Source organism: Zootermopsis nevadensis, unplaced genomic scaffold (assembly GCF_977971745.1).
Source record: "Zootermopsis nevadensis isolate Lab colony 2312 unplaced genomic scaffold, Znev_1.0 Znev_ptg000011l, whole genome shotgun sequence".
In the NCBI taxonomy this organism is placed as follows: Eukaryota; Metazoa; Arthropoda; class Insecta; order Blattodea; family Termopsidae; genus Zootermopsis; species Zootermopsis nevadensis.
In genome coordinates, this window is record NW_028259143.1 from 4011797 (window position 1) to 4033269 (window position 21473).

Below are 21473 nucleotides of genomic sequence, written 5' to 3' on the forward strand. Positions count from 1 at the left end.
TCCTCTGCCATCTATTGGTCACATTTGTAAGACAACTAAAGTTAATTTCCAGGAATAAAGCTCCTCCTGCCATCTGTTGCTCATAATTTGAAGAGAAGCGGCCCGTTGATTTGTATAAATCATGCTTCCTCTGCCATCTATTAGTCGTATTTGTGTGAAGGCTACGACCAAGAAGCACTTCCTCTGCCATCTATCAAGTATTCTTGTAAACTGGACCTATAAGCTTATTCTTCTGTCATCTAGCGATAGTCATATGAACTTGAACAGAACAATATTTGTGACTCGCATTCAAGTTACACGTTTCATTGAATTTGCTGGCCAGTGCTAGTTGACGATCGTTTTGCCCAGGTCCTTGTTCCTGACGTCACAATCTAAACATTGCTCAGCTGTGGCGAAGGTGTATGCTGTGTTGTGTGTGAGTAGTCAAGATTGGAATCACACAAAATTTCTTCGGAAAATATCGTGTGCGCCCCAAAATTTCATCACGGCGACCTGTTAGCAAGCCTGGCCTCGAGCGGAGAGTCGGACGACGGTGGACTTGCTCCGCCACCGCGAAAAAAATCACGTACTTTGGACGCTACAATGCAGCAAGCAGCAAATGGCTGTACGCAACGCAATGGAGTGTCCGAAGACCATTCAGCATCTTCAAGTCAACAGAATGGCACCGAACTTACGTCCGAGAACAATGCAATTAATGGAGGACCAAACGGAGATTTCTCACCTAAGATAATAGACAAGACCAACCAAGACATTGTGCGACTGATTGGTCAACACCTTAAAACGATAGGGCTTAAGTATGTTTGCTTACATTTCCCACTGTCATTATATTGCATTATTAATTGTTGCGTTTCAAGTTTGAAGAGTGACAAGTAAAATTTGGAAACTGTTTAGTGACGTCTTGCCATTTTGACCTATAAATGACCTCCATAGTGAATGTGATGCTTCAGTTTATTCATATTGTTTTTGTCAGGCATTCCTTTCTTTATTTGCATAGCGTCTGATGTTAGGTATTCACGTTTGTAGATAGGCAGTAGGAGCTGTATCCATCATATTTTTCTGTGATATCATTTTGAACGTACTAAATTACTATGGATTGATAAGAAATTAAATGTGTAGTGACTGCATTGTTAGAAATACAATTACTAAACCACGGCATGTCTTCAAATAAGAAACTCTTTTCTATTTTCCAGAGTTGTTCTAGGCATTTTTTATCTTCATTTTGGGTTGATAGGACATTTAAGCATAATTTACTTGGCATTAGCAATGTTGTCAAGTAAAATGTGGCCACCCATGCTGTTCACGGCTGTGCTGGATTTAGCAGTTCATTTACAAGTATAACAGTGATGCAACATCGTATGTGTATGTAACCAGTATTTTGCTTAAAACATTTTATGTAGGAGGTAGGTAGAGGTAGTCGCAGTGTAGTGAAACATTGAAGTGCAGTTTCCTGTTGCCCTCTATGCATATTACTGTCAAACATTTCCCTTGTGCCCATGTTATTCCACCAACATAATTTTGTAGTGCTTGGTGAAAAGGATTTTCATTCATATTTAAGTCTGTTTTAATTTGGTTTTCCAGTATGATGTTTTTCATGCTACCTCCTGTTCTGGTTTTTTTTTACAGTAGTTGAAACTTATTTACTTTCTTGTACCCATTTCCTCTTTTGTACTTCTTAATTAAACCATCTTAATTAAACCATCTTTGCATCACAGAAATCTTCCCATGTTATTGTGTTATATTCTACAAAAATTTTTTGTAATGCATCAATTGAAGACTGCCTTAATATGTGGACTCTGATTCACATGTAAGTATACAATCATATACATCATCTTTTCACAAACAGTTCTTAAACATTTTTTCCTGCTCATATCTGACCTACTTATTATTTATTATATCATGACAGTCCAGTCTTTTGCTCAAGAGTTTTATATTGGCTGATCTTATGTTAGTGCTGAAGTGTTAGCCCATGTGGTTTGGAAAGTTTTTGTTTTGTTTCTAGACAACGTGAATGTGACATACAGGGCTTATGATCATGACAATGATTCATTTAACAAGGTACTACATTTAAGTTTAGGAAGATAGCTAACATTATTTTTTAAATATAGCTAGTCATTATGTGACATGGGGATGGGCGGGATGTTTACAAGGTAGGCCTGAAGGGAGGAGACTGCTGGGAAGACCTAGGCATGGGTGGGAGGATAGCGTTAAGATGGACCTCAGGGAGATAGGAATTGATGCAACTAGCTCAGGATAGGTGGCAGGCGTTAATGATCATGGTGATGAACCTTTGGGTTCCATAAAAAAAAAATTACACGCCAAGTATACAGTCGACTTTCTAGAAAATTTCCTGCACCATAGAGCAAGTGAGCGAGTCATTCTATGATTGTAATATTGTGACATGCTGTTATGTCAGCCTCTCCATAAAGTAGCAACAAGATTACCCTCTGTCAGTATTTATGGTACTGAAGTTGTATCACCAACATCCAGTTTGTAATTAGAGGCATCTTTTTACTAGTCATTTTGCAGTCTGCTAAATCTGATTTGTCTGTATTACTTATGGCATTTCACACTTTGCATGTTCAGCCACCTTTTGTAATTGTAGATATAATAAAAGTCTGAAAGTGGAGATATGTGTGTGTGTGTGTGTGTTTATAACCATAATTTGTAGGCATATTTTCCTCATTTTACAAGTAAAGTTACACTTAATGGTGTCAACATGTTTTATGTCTGTGCCTGATCTAATAACTTTTGGACCATTTGATGGATTTTATTGAACTTGGTATGGCTTATCACATTTGTACCATTAGTGGTAATGATGTGGCTGCTGTGGGAACATGTGAGGTTGGAATGACACTAACACAACATAATGCAACACACTGACATTTTATGTGGTAATAGACCCTTGTACCATTTAGTAAGGTGTTACTGATTAATGTAAAATAGTATGGTGGTCATGCAAAATTTATATTTGGCTTCCTGTTCGATGGTGTACTGAAGGACTGGAGGTAGGCAGTTAAAATTACATGCAGCTTTTTCCTTCAAAACATTTTTCTAAGTTGATAATTATAAACTTGGCAACAGTGTGGGTGTTTGAGGTTATTGAGATTAATTTTAACATAGCATGAATCTTTACTATTGGAGATTGTACACAAAAATGCATCATTGAATTATGTAGTTATTACTAACTTAAGCTTTTCATATTCATATCAAATGTACCCCATCTGAGGATCATACAGAATTACCTCTTTCATTACCAACATCTAATGAGGTCACCCCATCTATTTGTTAATTTTATAACATTTGTTTTCCTTTGTGGGCTATAATTCTAAACTTCCATCCATTCAACATATTTTCATGATTTCAGCAGTTATGATATATCATTAAGGTTTAACCAAATAAGTTACACATATTATTGAGATGAATATTTGTGGCAGAAAGCATTCAGGGTTATTCAAAGTCCTCCATTTATAAGAAATTTAAATTTTGTTTTTAGTTCTTTGCACGTAAGGGATTACAGCTGTTGTTGCTTGTCACCTTGTACATTCCTCATGAGTCTCCTTGACATCTCATAAGTTGTTGTCATCCTTCCATCTTCTCTTTGGTATATCTTTCTTCCTCTGCTCCACTGGCATCCAGTTATGTATCTTCTTTGGCCATCTACTTCCCCCCATTCTCCACAAGTGTCTGTATTACCATATAAATCTCTTACAGTTGATAGTTTCAACAGTTGATCCTTCTACTTCTGTTCTCCTCCTCCTAAGATGCCTGTCTCTCTGAGCGTTTACCATACCACCACTCTTCTCCAAATAGACCATTTTAATGAGACACTCAAGTTTTACTCCCAAACAGAATAACAGGTAAATTTATAGTTTTGTATAGTTTAAAATTTATATTTTTTTAACAGGATAAGCGAAAACAGAAGATATTATTTAATGTCAGCAACCATTCCCCGAATTCAATCTGCTCTTAATTTGTTCATGAATGAAATCTTTATTTATAAGTTACTGCTTAAGAATATTAAAATTTAAAAACGTACTGGGAAATAAATTTGTTGTCCTTGTCATTTTTAAAGGGACACCATTATGAAAGAGTGATCCCAATTGGAAGAGGGTCATCATAATAACATTTACAGTGTTAAATGAGAAAAATCATTGTTCTGAGTAATAAACCGAATTGTATGACCATTTATAAGGATTTGTGTTTCATTTTAAATAAGCTTGAAAGTGCATTGTGATCATTGAAACATCCCACTGTAGAAGAAAAATATATATTACCGTAAAGAAGATTTTTCACAGTAAAGAAGCCACTTTGGTTTGCTTGACCAGTGTGAACTGTTCTGAAAAGGAATCTCTTAAGACAGGATAGAAGTGCAGAGATGAATGTCTGTGAAGCCGTTCCAGTGTGAAATAATGGTTAAACTATCTGGTGTTGAAAATTTCCAGGATTTTGTGCCCTTCTTAGTAGGAGCCCCAAGTTCTGTTGGAGATAGAATGTTTGCTAGGTTGCAGTATGCTTACTAGCCACGATTGTTTATTACATTTGTAATGTCCGAAGGCCAAAGTGCATGCTGTATTGTCATAACATATGCATTAGCACGTCAACTTTAAATTTAGATTAAACATTTTGTTCCATTATGTCAAACAATATTACACACTTTCTTTACTAAAATATAATCATGTGTTATATCTTAAATTTTGCTTGTGTAAACAGGGAAATTTATAACATGGCAGTTATCATGCATTTACTTTTATGTGCTTATCATAATAAATATTTAAATCTTTACACATTCTTTCATTTCTTTCTACCTTTTAAATCATTACATTTTTCTTATGAGAAAGTTATCTTTTTTATCCCCAATTTTCTACATTTAATGCATGAAGAGCAGGAGAGTTAGTTTGATTCAGAACACTTTGAACAGGTCATAATGAAACTCCAAAATTCATTGTTTGTAATGTTTATTACTCCATCTTAACTTTAATCAAGAAATAGATAGTGGTAAGAAATCTAGATAGATTCAAAATTGATTGCCATTGTAGCTGTCTTTGATCCTGAGGTATTTTGCAAAAAATTTGGATGTTAAATTTGACTATTATAAACAGTGATCATATTGCCCCTCAGAATTTTGATTTGTACCATTTTGTCTTGTGTCGATTATATACTTTAGAAAACCTGATTAAACGTGTAAATAAAATGAAGCACTGTGTAACTGTAATAAGGGGTCTGATACACACAGATAGTGAAGGTCAGTATCAGGTATTCTAGCCACATTGTGAATGTGTACAGTGAGAAATTAATATACACTTTGGGAAAACTATCAGTTTGACAGTTTTCTGTGCTCTGGAGACGGTATTCTAGTCTGTCCTTTATTTTTTAATAATTATTTTCCCGTCTATGAGGCTACATTAAATAGTTTACAATTTTGTTGTTACTCACAGTGCCAAAATTCAACCATTTAATATCACCATTTGTTTTGAAGCAAAATTTTACCATGTTAACAGCTGGGCAGTTAAAAGTAAGTAAAAATGTGAACTAGTATATATTGTATTCATTGAGGAGTCTGAAACAGAAGGTTTAGGTTATGTTAAATTTAAGCATTATTTTGGTAGAAAGTAATAATGATCATAGTTACAGGTCACCAAAATATACAGTGTTTGACAATTGAGGTCTAGTTTTGTAGGTTCACATATGGATTTAAGCCTGAACAAGAACTTACAGTCACTACCTTTTGTCATATACAAAAACTAGTAGAAATTGTAAAGTGATGGTTTTAAAATGTATATATGTACAGTGTTTCAGCTAGTGTAGGTTTCTACTATCTGAAGGATTCCATCTCAGAAAATTTGTATGTAAATTTACAATCCAATTTAGATACTAAAGTTGATATACCAAGCTGTAATATTTCATCAAAAGTAGGATTTATACAGTTAGCATGATGGGTATGTTGTTTTGAATTCTGCATGAAAATTATTAAAGAAAAATTTTACACAGTGGCTACAGGATATTAACAGTTTTCTTTTTCTTATATTGACTAATGACAAAGTAACCATGAATTTGGTCATGTGATAGTCTATGGGTTAATGCTGCTGTGCTGTGCTGTGCTGTTATGTTAAACTACATGAAACTTCAGAAAGGTTTGTGTGCTGAATAACATTGTATTAGGTTGAAAGTTCACTGAAATTAGTATTTCTTATGGAGTTTCTGTATAACCTTGAATTTGATGTAGATGAACCACATTCTCTCTCTCTCTCTCTCTCTCTCTCTATATATATATATATATATTAAACTTAAAATGAAATTTGAATAATTGAAATTATTTTATTTGATGTTTGTGGTTTATTTGTCACTTTCATTAGCTCAGACTGTGTAGTGTCAACAAATTGATGTAGTAATTTAATGGTTCTAAGAGAGAAAAATTATTTTTTTGGGTCCTTTTAATATATTTTCCATTAGTATTTCAGAATGTGTTTAATAATAATATATTCTGAAGTATTACAATTAAAGAGGGCAGATTAATGGGATGAATTATAATTATGTACAGGATGACCAGGGTTCATTTCCTTAGAGGGCAAAATTTTTCTTTTGACTGTAACATTGAGACTGACTCTTGGCCCACCCAGCCTCCTGTCCATTGAGTACTGTGTTTCTTTCCTCAGGGGTAAAGTGATGGGTTTGAAAGTAATCACTTATATATATATATAGTGTTAGGTTAAGAATGTGTGGAGCTCTATCTCCACTCCCCCACATGTTTGCATGGAATGTTCTTAGCAAAGAACCATGGAAACTTTATCTTACTTATAAATTTTCTTTTTCTTGAAGCCAAATGCACTGATGTGAGCATCTTTTTTTTGATCCCTTACAGTCGAACTGTTGACCTGCTGATGCAGGAGTCTGGTTGTCGGCTGGACCATCCTGCAGCTGCGAAGTTCAGACAGCATGTCATGGATGGTGAATGGAGCAAGGTAATTCATCAACATTTTCTGTTGCTTGTGTGTTTTGTGCAGTTAATCTTAATGTTGTAGGTGAGGGTTGATGATGATGATGATGATGTTGGCGGCTAGATATGACCCATAGAAAAATTCAGTCTGGGCCACAGTGTTATTTTGTTATTGTTAATCACAAGAAATCAATACTTATCAGATACACAAATGTTGGAGTCTTAATGTGTGTATTTATTACTGTAATTTACTAATAGTTGAGTAGAGTCCATTTCAGATTATGTTCAATTTGTCAGAGCTTAGGTTATCATGTTTGTATGAATTATTAATAATGTGATTTTTGTGTATTTTGGTAATGTAAATTGTGGTCAGTCAATATGAATAACTGATGATTCTTTTAACTGTTTTTGAAGTACTAAATTTTTCTTGCTGGACCTTCTGCCCATGATCACTTGCAATAGCTCCATTTGACCCCCTGAGTAAACATAATTGTTCTGTACCACAGAGTTATATTGAGTAACATATTTTTTGAGCAGTTTACTTTTTTCATATTTGTAGTGAACAAAATTGCTTTAATTCTTAACAGCCATATTTGAAGTATTTGTAATTACATGAACATTTCAAAGAGGTTGCTTGAATCTGAGAAGTACATGCTTTTTAGAAACATAGTTATGTTTTCATTTACACCTTCTCTTTAAACTGTAAATTGGCTGTGCATATATAATTAATGGAAAAATGTTTTAATAAGCTGTGTAGAATATTGCCACATGTTTTTTGCGAGGTTATGTCTGTAATATAACCATAGAGTTTGTTGTTTGACCATATGATAGGATTGTGAAAAAAATGTGGCAAGATATATGAGTTCTGTGAAATATTTATTGTTTGAGTAGTCTTAATATTTGATTTTTGTTAACCAGGCTGACAATGACTTGGCAGAATTGAAGTCGCTCCTGGAGAGCTCATCTGAAACTCTTCTTGTAAGTTTTTTTGTTTGGAAAATTAAAGTCATATTTTTTAATTGTATTTACTTTGATAAAGATACAGAAATTTTGAGGGAGGAGGAAAGGGGTTCAATTGAAGAAATAAAAATTACATGCTAATACTAAGACTTGCACTTTAACTAAACTTTTAAAATGTATTTCGATGTCTTTTGCACCGGGTACTTCATTTGAGAAATTTGAAAAGGCACATAATCCATGTTATAGACATTAATAGGCATGAATATGGTCTTCAGTTTGTCTAGTCATACTCTAATTAATTCTTGATCATGAGGTTTCATAACAACCATAAATTACTGAGTTTATTAAAAAGTCAAGTTGCTTATACATAAATAAACAAATATGTAGGATTTGAGGTTTTCATGACGGTGAGTCTGAAGATGTCTTGTTGCGCCTCCATCATCAGGTCATCACCCTGATGATGGAGGCCTCAAAGACCTCTGAAACGTCGGTAAACTTCTACCACAATACAGAATGCAACAACCCAGAAGACAGCCATTTTCAGTGGTGCCTTTCTTTTTTTTCAGGAAATGAAGTTTTTATTACTTGAACAGAAATACTTGGAATACCTAGAGGATGGTCGTGTGCTGGATGCATTACATGTACTTCGTAATGAACTAACTCCCCTCCAGCACAACACAGTCAGAGTGCATGAACTTAGCAGGTGTGTGTTAAGAAGGCACAGATAAACATCCACATTCTTAGATTTTTATCTTTCCACGTGGCTTCACTTTTTGAAACCAAACACAGATATCTGCTTTAGTTTTTCAGCAAGCCTGTGAATGTAACTCATGGCACATATGAGGTGCTTTTTGCACATTTGCCATTACAGGGACTGATCAAGTCTTATAAGCTTGCGTTAGGCTGTAAGAAGTATTTTCTTAAAAAAACAGTCTTCTTTATAATGTAAAGGATGGGAATTTGTTATAAGATGATTCACCGTGGTGATGATGATGTGAATATACAGTCAGTCTCTTTACTCTTATAGTTATATGATGTGCAGCGGACGTGAAGAGCTTCAGATTCGAGCCAGCTGGGAAGGTAAAGGCTTAAAATCTCGAACTCAGCTTATGGACAAGCTCCAAGAATTTCTACCTCCCTCCATAATGCTTCCTCCTCACAGGTATGCTATACTCACTTAATTTATGGAAAATTATTACATGATGAAATTTTATTACATAAAACTTCAGAAATGTATGGTTTTATTGTGATACATGTCCAGCTCATCTAACCATTCTTGGTTAAAGGAGTGATATGTAATGCTAGTGCTGTGTATCACATTAGCGCATGTGGATACAGTGGGTCAGTTGGCTCACGTCCCTGAGGGTCTCGGGGAGCAGATGCAACGGTGACTTATAGAGAGCGTATGTAACAGATGTTTGAGTGTATTTACTACTAGGAGGAGTTTTTCTTTGGTAAATTATTAGACTGTGCTCCTGTTTTGTGCAGGTTGCATACATTATTATGCCAAGCAGTAGAACATCAGAAACACCAATGTCCATACCACAATACAAAAACTGAGGATGGTCTTGAAAGTGTTTCTCTGCTTGTAGACCATCATTGCACCAGGTGAGGAAACCATGTCAGATCTGACTGTGCTTTAGGTTGCAAGTCTGTTAATGGATATAATCTGTAGAGTTTGAAATGCATTAATTCCTTTTGTGTTAAGCATTCTGGTATAGCACTTATTATAAGGATAAATTCCAAAGACAAGGTCTGTTTTTCGGCTGTTGTCAACATAATAGTGAATCTTTTGGTTCCATAAAAGGCAGGAAATTTTTTGACAAGCCTAGAAACTAGCAATTTCTTAAGAAAAGCTGTGCTGAATGAAGTTAGAAATATAAATTAATTTTTCGTTTTATCAGAAAATATTTATGTTTGTGTCATCTTTGTTTAAAGTTCTTCAGTAGAAGTTGTTTATAAATCAATCTCTTTTTATTTTACAGTATTTGGTTTGAAATCGTGGTCCATTCTTGATACTGTTTTTAAAAAAGTGGAATTATTGTAATTATGTGTATGTGGTTTTTAGAGAACAGTTCCCATGTGAAACAATACAAATCCTTAATGATCACTGTGATGAAGTGTGGTTTTGCCGATTCTCACCGGATGGCCTGAAACTAGCCACAGGCTCAAAGGATACTACAGTTGTAATATGGGATGTTGACCCAGTAAGTACAATTGTTATTTTAAAGGTATTATTTTTTTAACTTGTGTATGGTTAATTTCTTTGCATTTTCAGGATGTAATGTAAGAAATTAATTATTTGGAAATGCTTTACTTATAGTTCTCAATTTTGTAATAATTTGTAGTGAAGAATTTTTATTTGAATTCCTTTCATATTTTCACTTTGATACTGTTTGCATAAAGACAATTAACTGGGGATGAAATGTAGAACCACTAATATTCTGATCATGATTCATTCTTGCACTCCTTGAAACCTCGCTAAAAAGTGTCAGTCTAGTGATTGGAATTTGAACTGCATGTATCTGTATGAAATTTGGTTCTCACATTCGTGAAAATATCAGTGTTGGTTTTTGGGTTAAGAATGTTTGAACACATAAGTAGATACATTTTTGAGGAACACATTGTCTTCATCTTCAGGGCTGACTTTGCTTTAAAGGTTGGGGCAGTAAGTTGCTCTGAAATGTATCTATTCTTGTGTGAACACATTGTTAACCTGTAAAATCCAGCACACGTGTGTCTTAAGTTGACATTAGCCTTACTTTGGCTTATTTCAGTGAAAGGATTAAACTTCGGAAGCAAATTGCCTTTATTTAAGCCATTCTCTCCTACCCATAGCTTCCGTTCTGAAAGGTTATGTGCTGAGTAGTGATGAGATGTTTTGTAAGCAGTGAGAGGTTTATTTTAAAAATACACATATTTTTAAAATCTAATGTGTAATGTAAGGAAAATAAAATATATTGATAGTTTTTTACTTTTGTATTACAGGATACATTAATTTGCAGCCATCGTAAAACTTTGGAGGGTCACTCGTATGGAGTGGCATACATTGCATGGAGTCCTGATAGCACGCATCTCATTGCCTGTGGTCCAGAGGACTGTCCAGAACTCTGGATATGGAATATTGAATCAGATGAACTACGTGTTAAAGTGTCTCATTCACCAGAAGACTCATTGACCTCCTGCTCATGGCATCGGGATGGCAAGAAGTTCGTTACAGGAGGAATACGGGGACAGTTCTACCAATGTGCAAGTATTCAGTATACTTTGGTGCAGGGTTGGCAGTCAACCCACTTGTATCACACTAATATGTATGTAATTTAGCATCACAGGTGTGTGTCATAATACTGAGTTCTCAGTTGAAGTTCCATTGCTGCTAATGGAGTAACTGAATACTTTCCCAGCAATCTCTTTGTCATTCTAAATGCTGGTTTCACCATTAGACTTTTTTATTCCTTAATTTTATGGGATTTTAGTTTTACATGACATTTGTAATTTGCGATGCATCATTTTTAGGCATTCTTTACTTATATTGTGATATGTAGATGTGCTTTTGTTTGCATGTCCATTTTTAACCAAGTGACAAGTAGTCCAGAAGAGATTTTAGTGATATTTCATATTAGCAACTCTAATTAAAGTAGAAGCATGAATTACATTTTGAACAGGCAGGAGGCCACTTATTGCAAAGAATTAACCTTTATATGTTCACCATATCAACATATGGGAGAATGAATTTTATTTTGTAATATGTTGAATTTTAATTTTCTCCAACTTCTCTTCAAGATTGCTGTAGTACATTAAAAAATTGAGACTTATTATAACCTCTTTGGATGTGTATCCGTTGTCATAATTTTAATATTGTAACACTCTCATTTGTCATTTCTTATTTTCCTTCAGTATGGTTTTGAATACACAACATCTCTCTGATTTTAAATGACTTGTCGTAACCACATTTAATACAGCAAATAATTGGGGAAGTGGTACCAAACCTTGCTTTGAATCATGTTGGAAGATGTGTAATATTAAAGTAATTGTGCAGCATGCTTAATTATGTAAAGGTTTATTATAGATTTTGTTCTACAATACATTTAGAATGTTGACAAAATTTATTTATCTGTGGTTCTAATGGTGCCCATAGCATTACTCAGCAGTTCATATTACCATATTTTCTTTATATATAAATTGCACAGAGTAAATTCATTGATATGTTGTGTAGGATCTGGAGGGCAATGTTTTGGATTCTTGGGAAGGTGTTAGAGTAAACTGCTTATGGTGCCGCAGTGATGGTAAGACTGTTCTTGCTGCCGACACTCATCATCGTGTTCGTGGATACAACTTTGATGAGTTATCAGACTTCAACATGTAAGTACAATGTTTCTTTTTCTTTTTTAGTTTATTTAAAATTCAGCCTTGTCAAGAATTAACAGGGTCTGAAAGGTGTAATAGAGGTTAACTTTGTATAAATATAGTTTATTTAACAACACTGGAAACATTGTGGAAGGAAGCAGTCATGGCATAATTTGAGGTACTATTTTGACATGTCTGGAGAGACTGAGGAAAAACAAACAGCATTTCATTGTAATGAATATAATTTGTCATTTCATGAAGGTTGGTTATACTGAGATTTTACCTTGAATAATTAAATTTAAAGTAAAGAGTATAATCTGTTTGTAGATATTCTTTCAGCTGACAGTTACCAAACTGGTTTCTTAAGATCTCAGGACTGCTTGTGTCCCCAACAAGACAGTGCCATTTTGATGACTATGTATTTAGTTCAGGTATTGGATGCTTTGCAGACTGCAAGAGGATCATCCAGTAATGGCTTTCTCAGTAAACCGTACTGACCGCTTGGCTTTGCTCAACGTGGCTACACAAGGTGTTCATTTATGGGACCTTCAAGATCGGTGCTTGGTACGAAAGTTCCAAGGGGTTACTCAAGGTCACTTCACAATCCACAGCTGTTTTGGTGGAATTAACCAAGACTTCATAGCAAGTGGAAGTGAAGGTAAATGGACTTCCAACTTATAATAATCAATCAACACTTGTGAATAAGATTATTCAGTCACATATGTCACTCCCTTGTGTAAGAAATCCAAGAATTTATCACACCAACTAAAGTCATCAGATTGCGCCAACTCAGTCCAATCCTTAAAAATGAAACCTGTTTTAACCTTAATCGCATAGGAATATGGGATTTCAGTCTCCGTGTTATACAGTTTCGAGCCAGACTTTATTTCACTATTACCGCATATACCATAACATGGACGTGTCCATTGATATCAACAAATAGAATTTCTAAGTGAACTTGGCATTATATATAGAGTAATGTAGAAAACTTAAAAAATACTGTCTTTTGATCCTTCACAGTTCTTGTAATTGATGTTGTCCATTACAGACAACAAAGTATATGTGTGGCACATCAAGCGTGAGCTTCCAGTTGCTACTCTAACTGGTCACACTCGCACTGTAAACTGTGTTGCCTGGAATCCAGTATATCACCAGATGCTAGCATCTGTTTCTGATGATTGTACAATCAGAATATGGGGTCCTGCAAACAAGCACCGAAACCCAAGACCTAAATCTGGTGAGCAATGTTTTCAGAGATTTGTCCTTTTGCTTGAATTGAATTAATCTGTTTAATTAACACATGCACATTACTCTGCTTTTACCTCCAGATCAGACTTATGAGAAAATTTTACATGAATGCTCTCAGACTCAATTAAATTAACTTTACATGGTATGTTACAATTAATCATTCAGTAGCTAGAAGGGAATTAAATCTTGCAAAGATAATTTTTATTGGACCACTTGGCAGAAACTACTGAAGAAGAAAACTTTAAATTGTAGAAGTATGCTTCCTCTTCTTACAAATAAGGGTGCAGAACTCTTAAATTTATCCTTTTATGCTTCCTGATTGATTACCTCAGAACAAAAATTCAGTGACTGATTCTTTGAGTGCATATTATAATAATTTGTTTCCAGGCATAAAATAGTTAAAATTATAGTTGGTTGTTCTTTCCACAAATTAAGGTTGAGAAAAACACTTCCAGCAAGTTGTTCCAGTTAGTAGAAAACTCTGTATAAAGTAACACTACAGACATTTACATGGAAGTTGGAAATAGAAGTGTATTTTAAAGTTAAACTTTTTTAACTGTATTACTTCTTGGTATAGAATATTCCCAGAGAAATGTGTATGTACTTACAACTTTCATAAATTATATTTGTTAAGAAATCTAAGAGTTAATCACATTTATACAAAATCCCACCATTATTTGACTTATTTTGAGATAGTTGAATTTAGGTGACATCTCCCTCTTGGGTCTGAGTCTCTGAGAAGGTCTGTTCCATTGAATTTTACTACTCTAAATTTTATTTACATTTCTTGTTTATGCCATCTGTGCCACATGATCTGTCCGTTTCAACCTTCATTTATCCATATTAGGTGAAGAACTTTTGCTGTGTAATCTTTCCAGTCTACCATTTCTTCTCTCTTTCGGTGATATTTTATCCTCCATACTTTATTTAAAAACCCCTACACAACAGAGAATGGAAATATAATTGCATATATTTTAATATTTATATATATGCGTGTTTTCATAGTTAGTACTGGTGACAGGAAGCAGAAAATTGTGTAATAATTAAGTTCATAGTTTATCATTGTCTTCTTTCAGGTTTGGGAGATGCAGCATCTTCATCATCAAATGGGAGTGTATGGCTTGACATGGGGTCATAGTAGCTGCAGTTCTTCAGCACATCCCTTCCTACACCTTCCCTGTACTCCCATCTCTTACTCTGGCTCACCGTGGCTTTAGAAATATTGAACATATTAACTGCCATGATAATGTAATACCAGACACTTCCTGTGAACAGGATTTTGTCGTCATTTTGTAATTGAAAGTACAGTATATATTATATACATGGATTACTCAATTATAACTGAACACATAATGGATGAACAAAATCCAGAATAGTGAATATTAATGAAACTAGAGGAAAGCTGAAGAAATGTGGTTGAAAAGCCTACCTTCTGTACCTTCATTTCAATAATATCTTGCCTTACAAGTATATTTGGTTTAATGACCTGTATTTTATGAATTTTATTGTGAATGTTACTGAAATTGGTGGTGCACTTACACTTCCAGTGTCAGCTTGTGAAGGAATCAAGGAAGGAAGTGCTGTACGCAGTTGCTGATAATGAGACCACGATGACAAATCATATCACCAGCAGAATTTAAGGTTGATGTAATTTAATCCCATTGCATGCCAGTTAATAATTGTATGTTGAATGGCTATTAACTTCTACTGATGAGAACTTGTAGTAGAAGACTTTGTATTTGAAGGTTTAAGCTTTAGCTGTCAAAGTTACGTGTTGCATTGTGCTCCTGTGTTTCACAGAGGTTGGAATTCTGAGGTCGCTGTAACAAACAACTCTTGTCATGAAGGCTGTTTCAAAGCAATCTGTCGAGAAATTGTGGTGTAACATGTGAACTGATATTTGCTTAATATTTAATTAACAAGTAATACTTATCATTTATTATTGTTTCGGAATGAACACCAAGTAAGTAGGGATTTAAGTCTAATATTCTCACAGAAATAGATATTATTGTGTGAAAAACTCAGTTTGATGGGAATGTAGATAGTATAAATACTGTATAAGTTTGGTATAAATCAGTGTATTTGTAATAGACTTCCCCAGTAATAGTTTTATTACTGGGGAAGGTTCCTTCTGTGACTTGTGGACCTGGAGTAACAGTACTTGGAGTGGTGTAAGTCAGTGCTGAAAATTCTCATCTCTCTGGATGTCACTCTGTCGACAGGATGGATTCCATTGGTCACGCAAAACAATACATGCCCCGTTCTAACTTGGAAGGATGAGGGTATAAAGCCAAATATGTACTAATTTGTCGTCATGGCTATTGGCTTATACTGTTACTGTCATTAAGTAAAGAGGGTTTTCATGAAGAAAGAAATTATGGTCATATGATTATGAGCTGATTCAATTACTTGTCTTGCAACAATTTCATATCTGATGACTTATATCTGAAGAACTGTGGATTAACTGAGCCTAGAATTATTTTACATAATTTCTTGTTTGTCCTGTACTTTTCAGCATTACTAAATATGTTATGTTCATTAATTTGTTACTGATACTTGTAACATTTCCAAATGTGATGTTGTAATAATTATATTACATGGATTTATCTTTTGATTTGTGATCTTTAAAATGACTTCGTTATGCAAGCTGTCATGTTATTTTGTGTCAGTGTTGGTCTTCTGGGTTGTGACATTTCAGAGAAATGTACCCTCTCTGTCTGATATGCTGGTACCTGCCTTTGAGTCTGCATGGATTTACAAATCAGAATTTTGTTAACACAAGAGAATGACTATAGCAGTGTGACCATTTAAAGCAAATAGAGAGAACAAGGATACCAAGGACACAGAATTAAAATGTCAAAGTGAAGAGCACATGGGATGACCCAGAACAAGATCGTTCAGCCAGGTACAATAATATATCAAAAGCAGAAGAAACTGGAATCTTTTCATTCATGAACCGGTGTAAAATGGAAATCGTAGAAGAGAGGTTACTTCCGTATCAGAGGAAGAAGGAGAAAAATCACTACAATTTAAATAACGTTTTGTGACATAATACAATATTTATGGCTTATATTTAGTTCTGAAAAATCATATCACAATTTCAAATCCACTGAGCACTTCCATGAATAAATATGATCTTTAACATAAAGTTCCATTTGGAAATACCGGTATGTAAGTTTTTCCCATACATTTATAACAGTTATTTATGGGGCATGATTTTAAGAGTAATTACAAAAATTATAGGTGTTTCCATAAAATATAAAGATGAGACTAGGCATTAAAATTCTTGAAATGTCAGGAATTTGTTTCATTTGCTTGAGGCCACAGTAGGGATGGGGGAAGAGTATAAATTTGGTTTAAAGTTTAAATGCGTCATGTTTGTGTTTTATAATTAAAATATATAATATAATTCAGGTCTATACACAAACTTTATTTACAGATGTTAAAATTTAAAATTTGCGCTATTCATCGTTACTACGATGTTACAATACTGCGCCTTCATTTACTACATGTTTCGATGCGTAGCATCATCTTCAGGTTTTTCCTTTAAAACTACTTTATATTACAATGCAAGTTTTTCATTTATTCATCTGTTTTGTAAATTATTATAGTATGTGTTCTGTTGATCTTCTTATTTTATGTATCTTATGTATCTTATGTTTGTTTTCCATTATTCATGAATCGTGATGTATGGTGTATCTTCGTCTGATCAGGTTGACTGTCTGTCAACCTGATCAGACTAATATAAAGTAGTTTTAAAGGAAAAACCTGAAGATGATGCTACGCATCGAAACGTAGTAAATGAAGGCGCAGTATTGTAACATCGTAGTAACGATGAATAGCGCAAATTTTAAATTTTAACATATGTAAATAAAGTTTGTGTATAGACCTGAATTATATTATATATTTTAAATTTGGTTTATTCCTACACCTTTGTATATGTACAATGTAGTCATAATTGTTTTTGCTTTAGAGATTCATTGTTATATAAGTGTAAACAGAATCAATTAGATGCATTAGAAGAGTAGTCTATTAATTAACATGTCATTTTATTTCTGTAATCCTGTTTGAATATTGTAATTAAGTCTTTCATAATTTCACACATTTTACCTGTATGTGACTTGAATTTGGTAAATAATTTTGTAAATTAAAGAGAGGAGAAATATCTTAAAAATAGCTCACATAATTTTACTTTATTGCCAAAACATTAAGCCATGTCTTACAAGATAAAGTTCCTGTTGCAATCAGAATATCTTATATACTAAAATGAGAATGAAGAATTTCAGCAGCTGAATTATGCCACTTATTTTTATACATAACTCTAGATGACTGTCGCAGTCGTACATAAGTGTGGGTTACTGTGGAATGCAAAATTGCATTCTCTTTTGATGCTAATGTAAAAGGTACAGTGACGAGTAATTGGGGGTGGAAAAATAACTAAAAAACATTGGTGCCTGTAAGAACAGTTTATAATTCATGAACAGTATGTTCAGATCCCAGAAGACAGTCAGTGTCATGCCCTCTTAGTAGGATTTGAAGTTCTCACAGCAGTGAGTAGGAAGATGGCTGTATTCTAGGTTGTAGCGCTTCTACCAGACTACGTGGTGCTACAGCCCAAATGACAGTCATTTTAATTTGTCCTCTTGTTGCATATAATCAAAAATCCACTCCACTCAAGAGCACTTGAGTAGCTAATTTGACTTTTTGGAATTAATGTGTCTTCATACTCACTTTTTTCTTGCTGTGTTCTCAAGCACTTCATCTCAAACCACTGTTCTTTGTTCTCAATGTTGACATTGTATGATCTGTTGAGAACTTGGCTGCAGAAATTGTTTCTGTCAGACCCAAAATACTTGTTTTCTTAATTATTTGCTTATAGGAGTTAGCTCTTCCATCTCCTGTGCCCTTGTTATTATTTCATACATGGCAGCTAATACAGTCAGCACATTTAATTTCCACAGGCTCTGGGAGATCTGCTTGTTAGTACTTACTCATCACTGAAATTACTCTCTGATCTTTAGTTGTGTTTGAGCTTGAATACTCTGTACATACTTATACTTTCCTATTGTCAGATTTCAATATACCTTTTGCACACATTATTAAACCAGAACTGCTTACATTGCTTATTCATTAGTTTGCCCTTCATTTTTGTGTATGTCACATGCAGTTCACATATTCTGTTAATGAAGTTTGATGAATGTAGTTTTCTTCTACAATTTTTGTTATTGTTTAAAGTTTCTGTTGTATTGCTCACACTAAATGGTTGTGTTTCTTCTCATTTTCCAAAACATCTGTAAAGAAGTAAGTACCTCTATAAAAATAAATTATTTCAGCTACATTATTAATCCACTTTGCGTTGTTTGTACCATGAGCAGTTTTATTTCAATCAAGCACCTCTTAAGAATCGGAAAGAGTGGGAATAATGATGTTTTGCTTATCATGAGTGGTGCATTCCTAGTGGTTATAGAAAATAAAGTTTTGGGGATTGCAATCAGATAATAGGGTAGCTAGAGTCCAGACTGCACCCTTTAAAATACTTTAAACTCTTTAGATATGCATATATTAATTTATTTGAAATTTATGTTAGTGACATTTCTGAAAGCACCATACTAATAATTGTGAGTCCATTGTGTGTCTTGGCTTTTCATGTCTACATAACAAGATTAGTATCAAGTTTAATAGTAATAATTCATGGTCACTTCCTAATTGGATTCAAAACAAAGAGAGTTCTACTATATTTTTAGTGTTTTAAGAGTCAGGTCTGTGTTTCTGAAGTTTCAATTAAAGCAGTATGTATTTTCTTTCAAACATATTCCACGTTTAAACCCAGCAGTTTTATGGTGTACAGAGTGAATTGGTACATGATGTGTGATATTACTGGACCATGAAAAGTTAATGATGTATGTCTCTTTAATATTTTAAGAACCAGTTTCAGACTTTCAGTTGCCTAGGAAACTAGGCACTTTGGATTTTCCTTTTCCACCCTTGGGAATGAGGTACTAGAAATTTTCACATTTTGAAGGTGAATGTGTGTTATACACATTTTCAACTTGTGTGGTTATTGAATTTCTTCATATTTCATTATAACTCTGGGAAAATTATGAATGTATTTTCTCAGCATCAAGGCTTCTAGTGATATAATAGTTCACCTAAGCCTTTGTGAGCATTCTGCATCTACATACTGATGTAAATGTTTCTTTACATCATCCATTACCTTCTGTTCTTAAGAAATAATATTGCCTTAAATATCCATGAGATGATTTCTTATTCCATTTTTGTGGCTGCTTGAAAAATCAAACTTCATTCAGTGATCTGTGTACCAGATTCATAAGGAGATTGATGATTAATTATCCACTTGGGAAATTGTCTTGCAGTTACGTTAGGCAAAATCTCTCTGCCTGTTGCAGCTGTAAATGCTGTGGTGATATTGAAAAAATTAGAGAAAAATAAATTCATCCCATGTAGACATGATCTTTTGTTGATGTCAAGACCAGTGCAATACAGATGTGTCATTAAGAATTTCCTGTTGTTCCAAGTTTCTTTGAATATCCAGTAACATGCTTACAGTGATGTTACAAATTGGCAATTTTGATTCAAGTTTGATTTTTTTCCCCAATGAAATTTATTTTTCCTGTTCAAAATTACACCACTGTTGAGAAATTTGTATTAGTGTGAATTTATTAGCACCAAGAAAATAAACTGTTGTATTTATAAGCCAGTTGTGATTTTACAGTGTAATAATTACAATCATGCAATAATTTGTTGGGGTACAGGTGAAGGTTGAAGTAAAGATAATCATGTATAGTTTAAAGTTACTTGTGTAAATTTTAATTTAGTTCATAGTAACTAATAAATCAAACTTATTTTCAAACTGTATTAAATTATACTTTTCTGCAATGCCTATGGTATTCTGTTGTGAGACAGTTTGAATGGATGTCAGTAACTTGTTGGACAAAATTTTGGAGTAGATCTGCCGTTGAACCGAAGTCATAGTTTTTCTATCTTGTCTCTAATATGTCTTCATTTTACATTTTCCAAAAAAGTAACAATCTGTACAATGTTAATCAGAGTGCAGAATAGTACTGCATTGAAGCGATGAGAATAGTGTTCAGTCTTGAAATAAGTAATGTTTACATGTGAGAAAATTAAGTTGCCTATGTTTGAAATAGCTTTAAGAATTCTTCCTTGTTTTATGAAGATCACAATGATAGTACATAATATATCAAGACAGACTTCAAGAATCAGAATAGTGTGTATGTATGTTCTGCTTCTGGAATGGAAACTTCATAGGAGTTTGTATTGACATTGGTGTAGCCTTTGTTTATCACATAATTAAAGATAATTAGCTATGTTTTAATTAATGAATCAGTTTATTTCCTCTAATGAAAGATATGGTTGAATTAAAAATGTATAACTAAACTTTAAAAAGTTACTTTTGTACTGTGAATTTTATTATTTTTATTAAGTGAACAAAGTTCACATAAGTAAATAAAGAATTTATGTCCCTTTTAATGACTTAATTTCGATTGATAATGCATTTCCAGTTATATGTGGTATTCAAAGTATACTCTTGAACAATTTTCTCGTGACTGTTTGTTATTTACACCTGTTTCTTCCACTTATTATAATGATTGATTCCCACGTCAATATGTTATAAAATGCCATGTTAATAATCAGAACAGCAAAATACATTTGACATTTGAAAGGACCAGAAGAGAAATGAGAACATGAAAGGAATTAAAAGTGGAACCTGTTTTTGAAATATTAAACAAATTGAATTAATATGTGTGTAGAATCAAAGCAGACCTCCAAAACTTATTAAAAAATACAGACCAGTTGAATTAAGAAACCAAAAGATACCTTGAAGGAAATTTGGAAGAATGAGTCTGAAATGAGCCATCGAGAGGTATAATGCTAGATGATTTAATTGAAAATAAAAGTACTGGATGCTGTTGAAAACTTTATTATTCTATTAGGGTACAAG

The 21473-nt window shown here is 33.7% G+C and overlaps 1 protein-coding gene across 2 annotated transcripts; it reads left to right on the top strand.

Moving 5' to 3' along the window:
* The first annotated feature begins 314 nt into the window (after window positions 1–314).
* Window positions 315–21071, top strand: LOC110831524 (WD repeat-containing protein 26). Of its 2 annotated transcripts, XM_022067624.2 has the most exons (12): window positions 315–794; window positions 6860–6959; window positions 7853–7912; window positions 8461–8597; window positions 8922–9056; window positions 9383–9502; window positions 9963–10101; window positions 10883–11143; window positions 12111–12256; window positions 12691–12899; window positions 13290–13478; window positions 14566–21071. In XM_022067624.2, the coding sequence occupies exons 1-12, from the start codon at window positions 583–585 to the stop codon at window positions 14625–14627; spliced, it is 1770 nt and encodes a 589-aa protein (XP_021923316.1). In that variant the 5' UTR covers window positions 315–582; the 3' UTR covers window positions 14628–21071. The 2 variants fall into 2 exon arrangements, with proteins under 2 accessions (XP_021923316.1, XP_021923317.1); XM_022067625.2 differs by lacking the exon at window positions 14566–21071 and having other exon boundaries at window positions 13262–13457.
* Window positions 21072–21473: the final 402 nt, after the last annotated feature.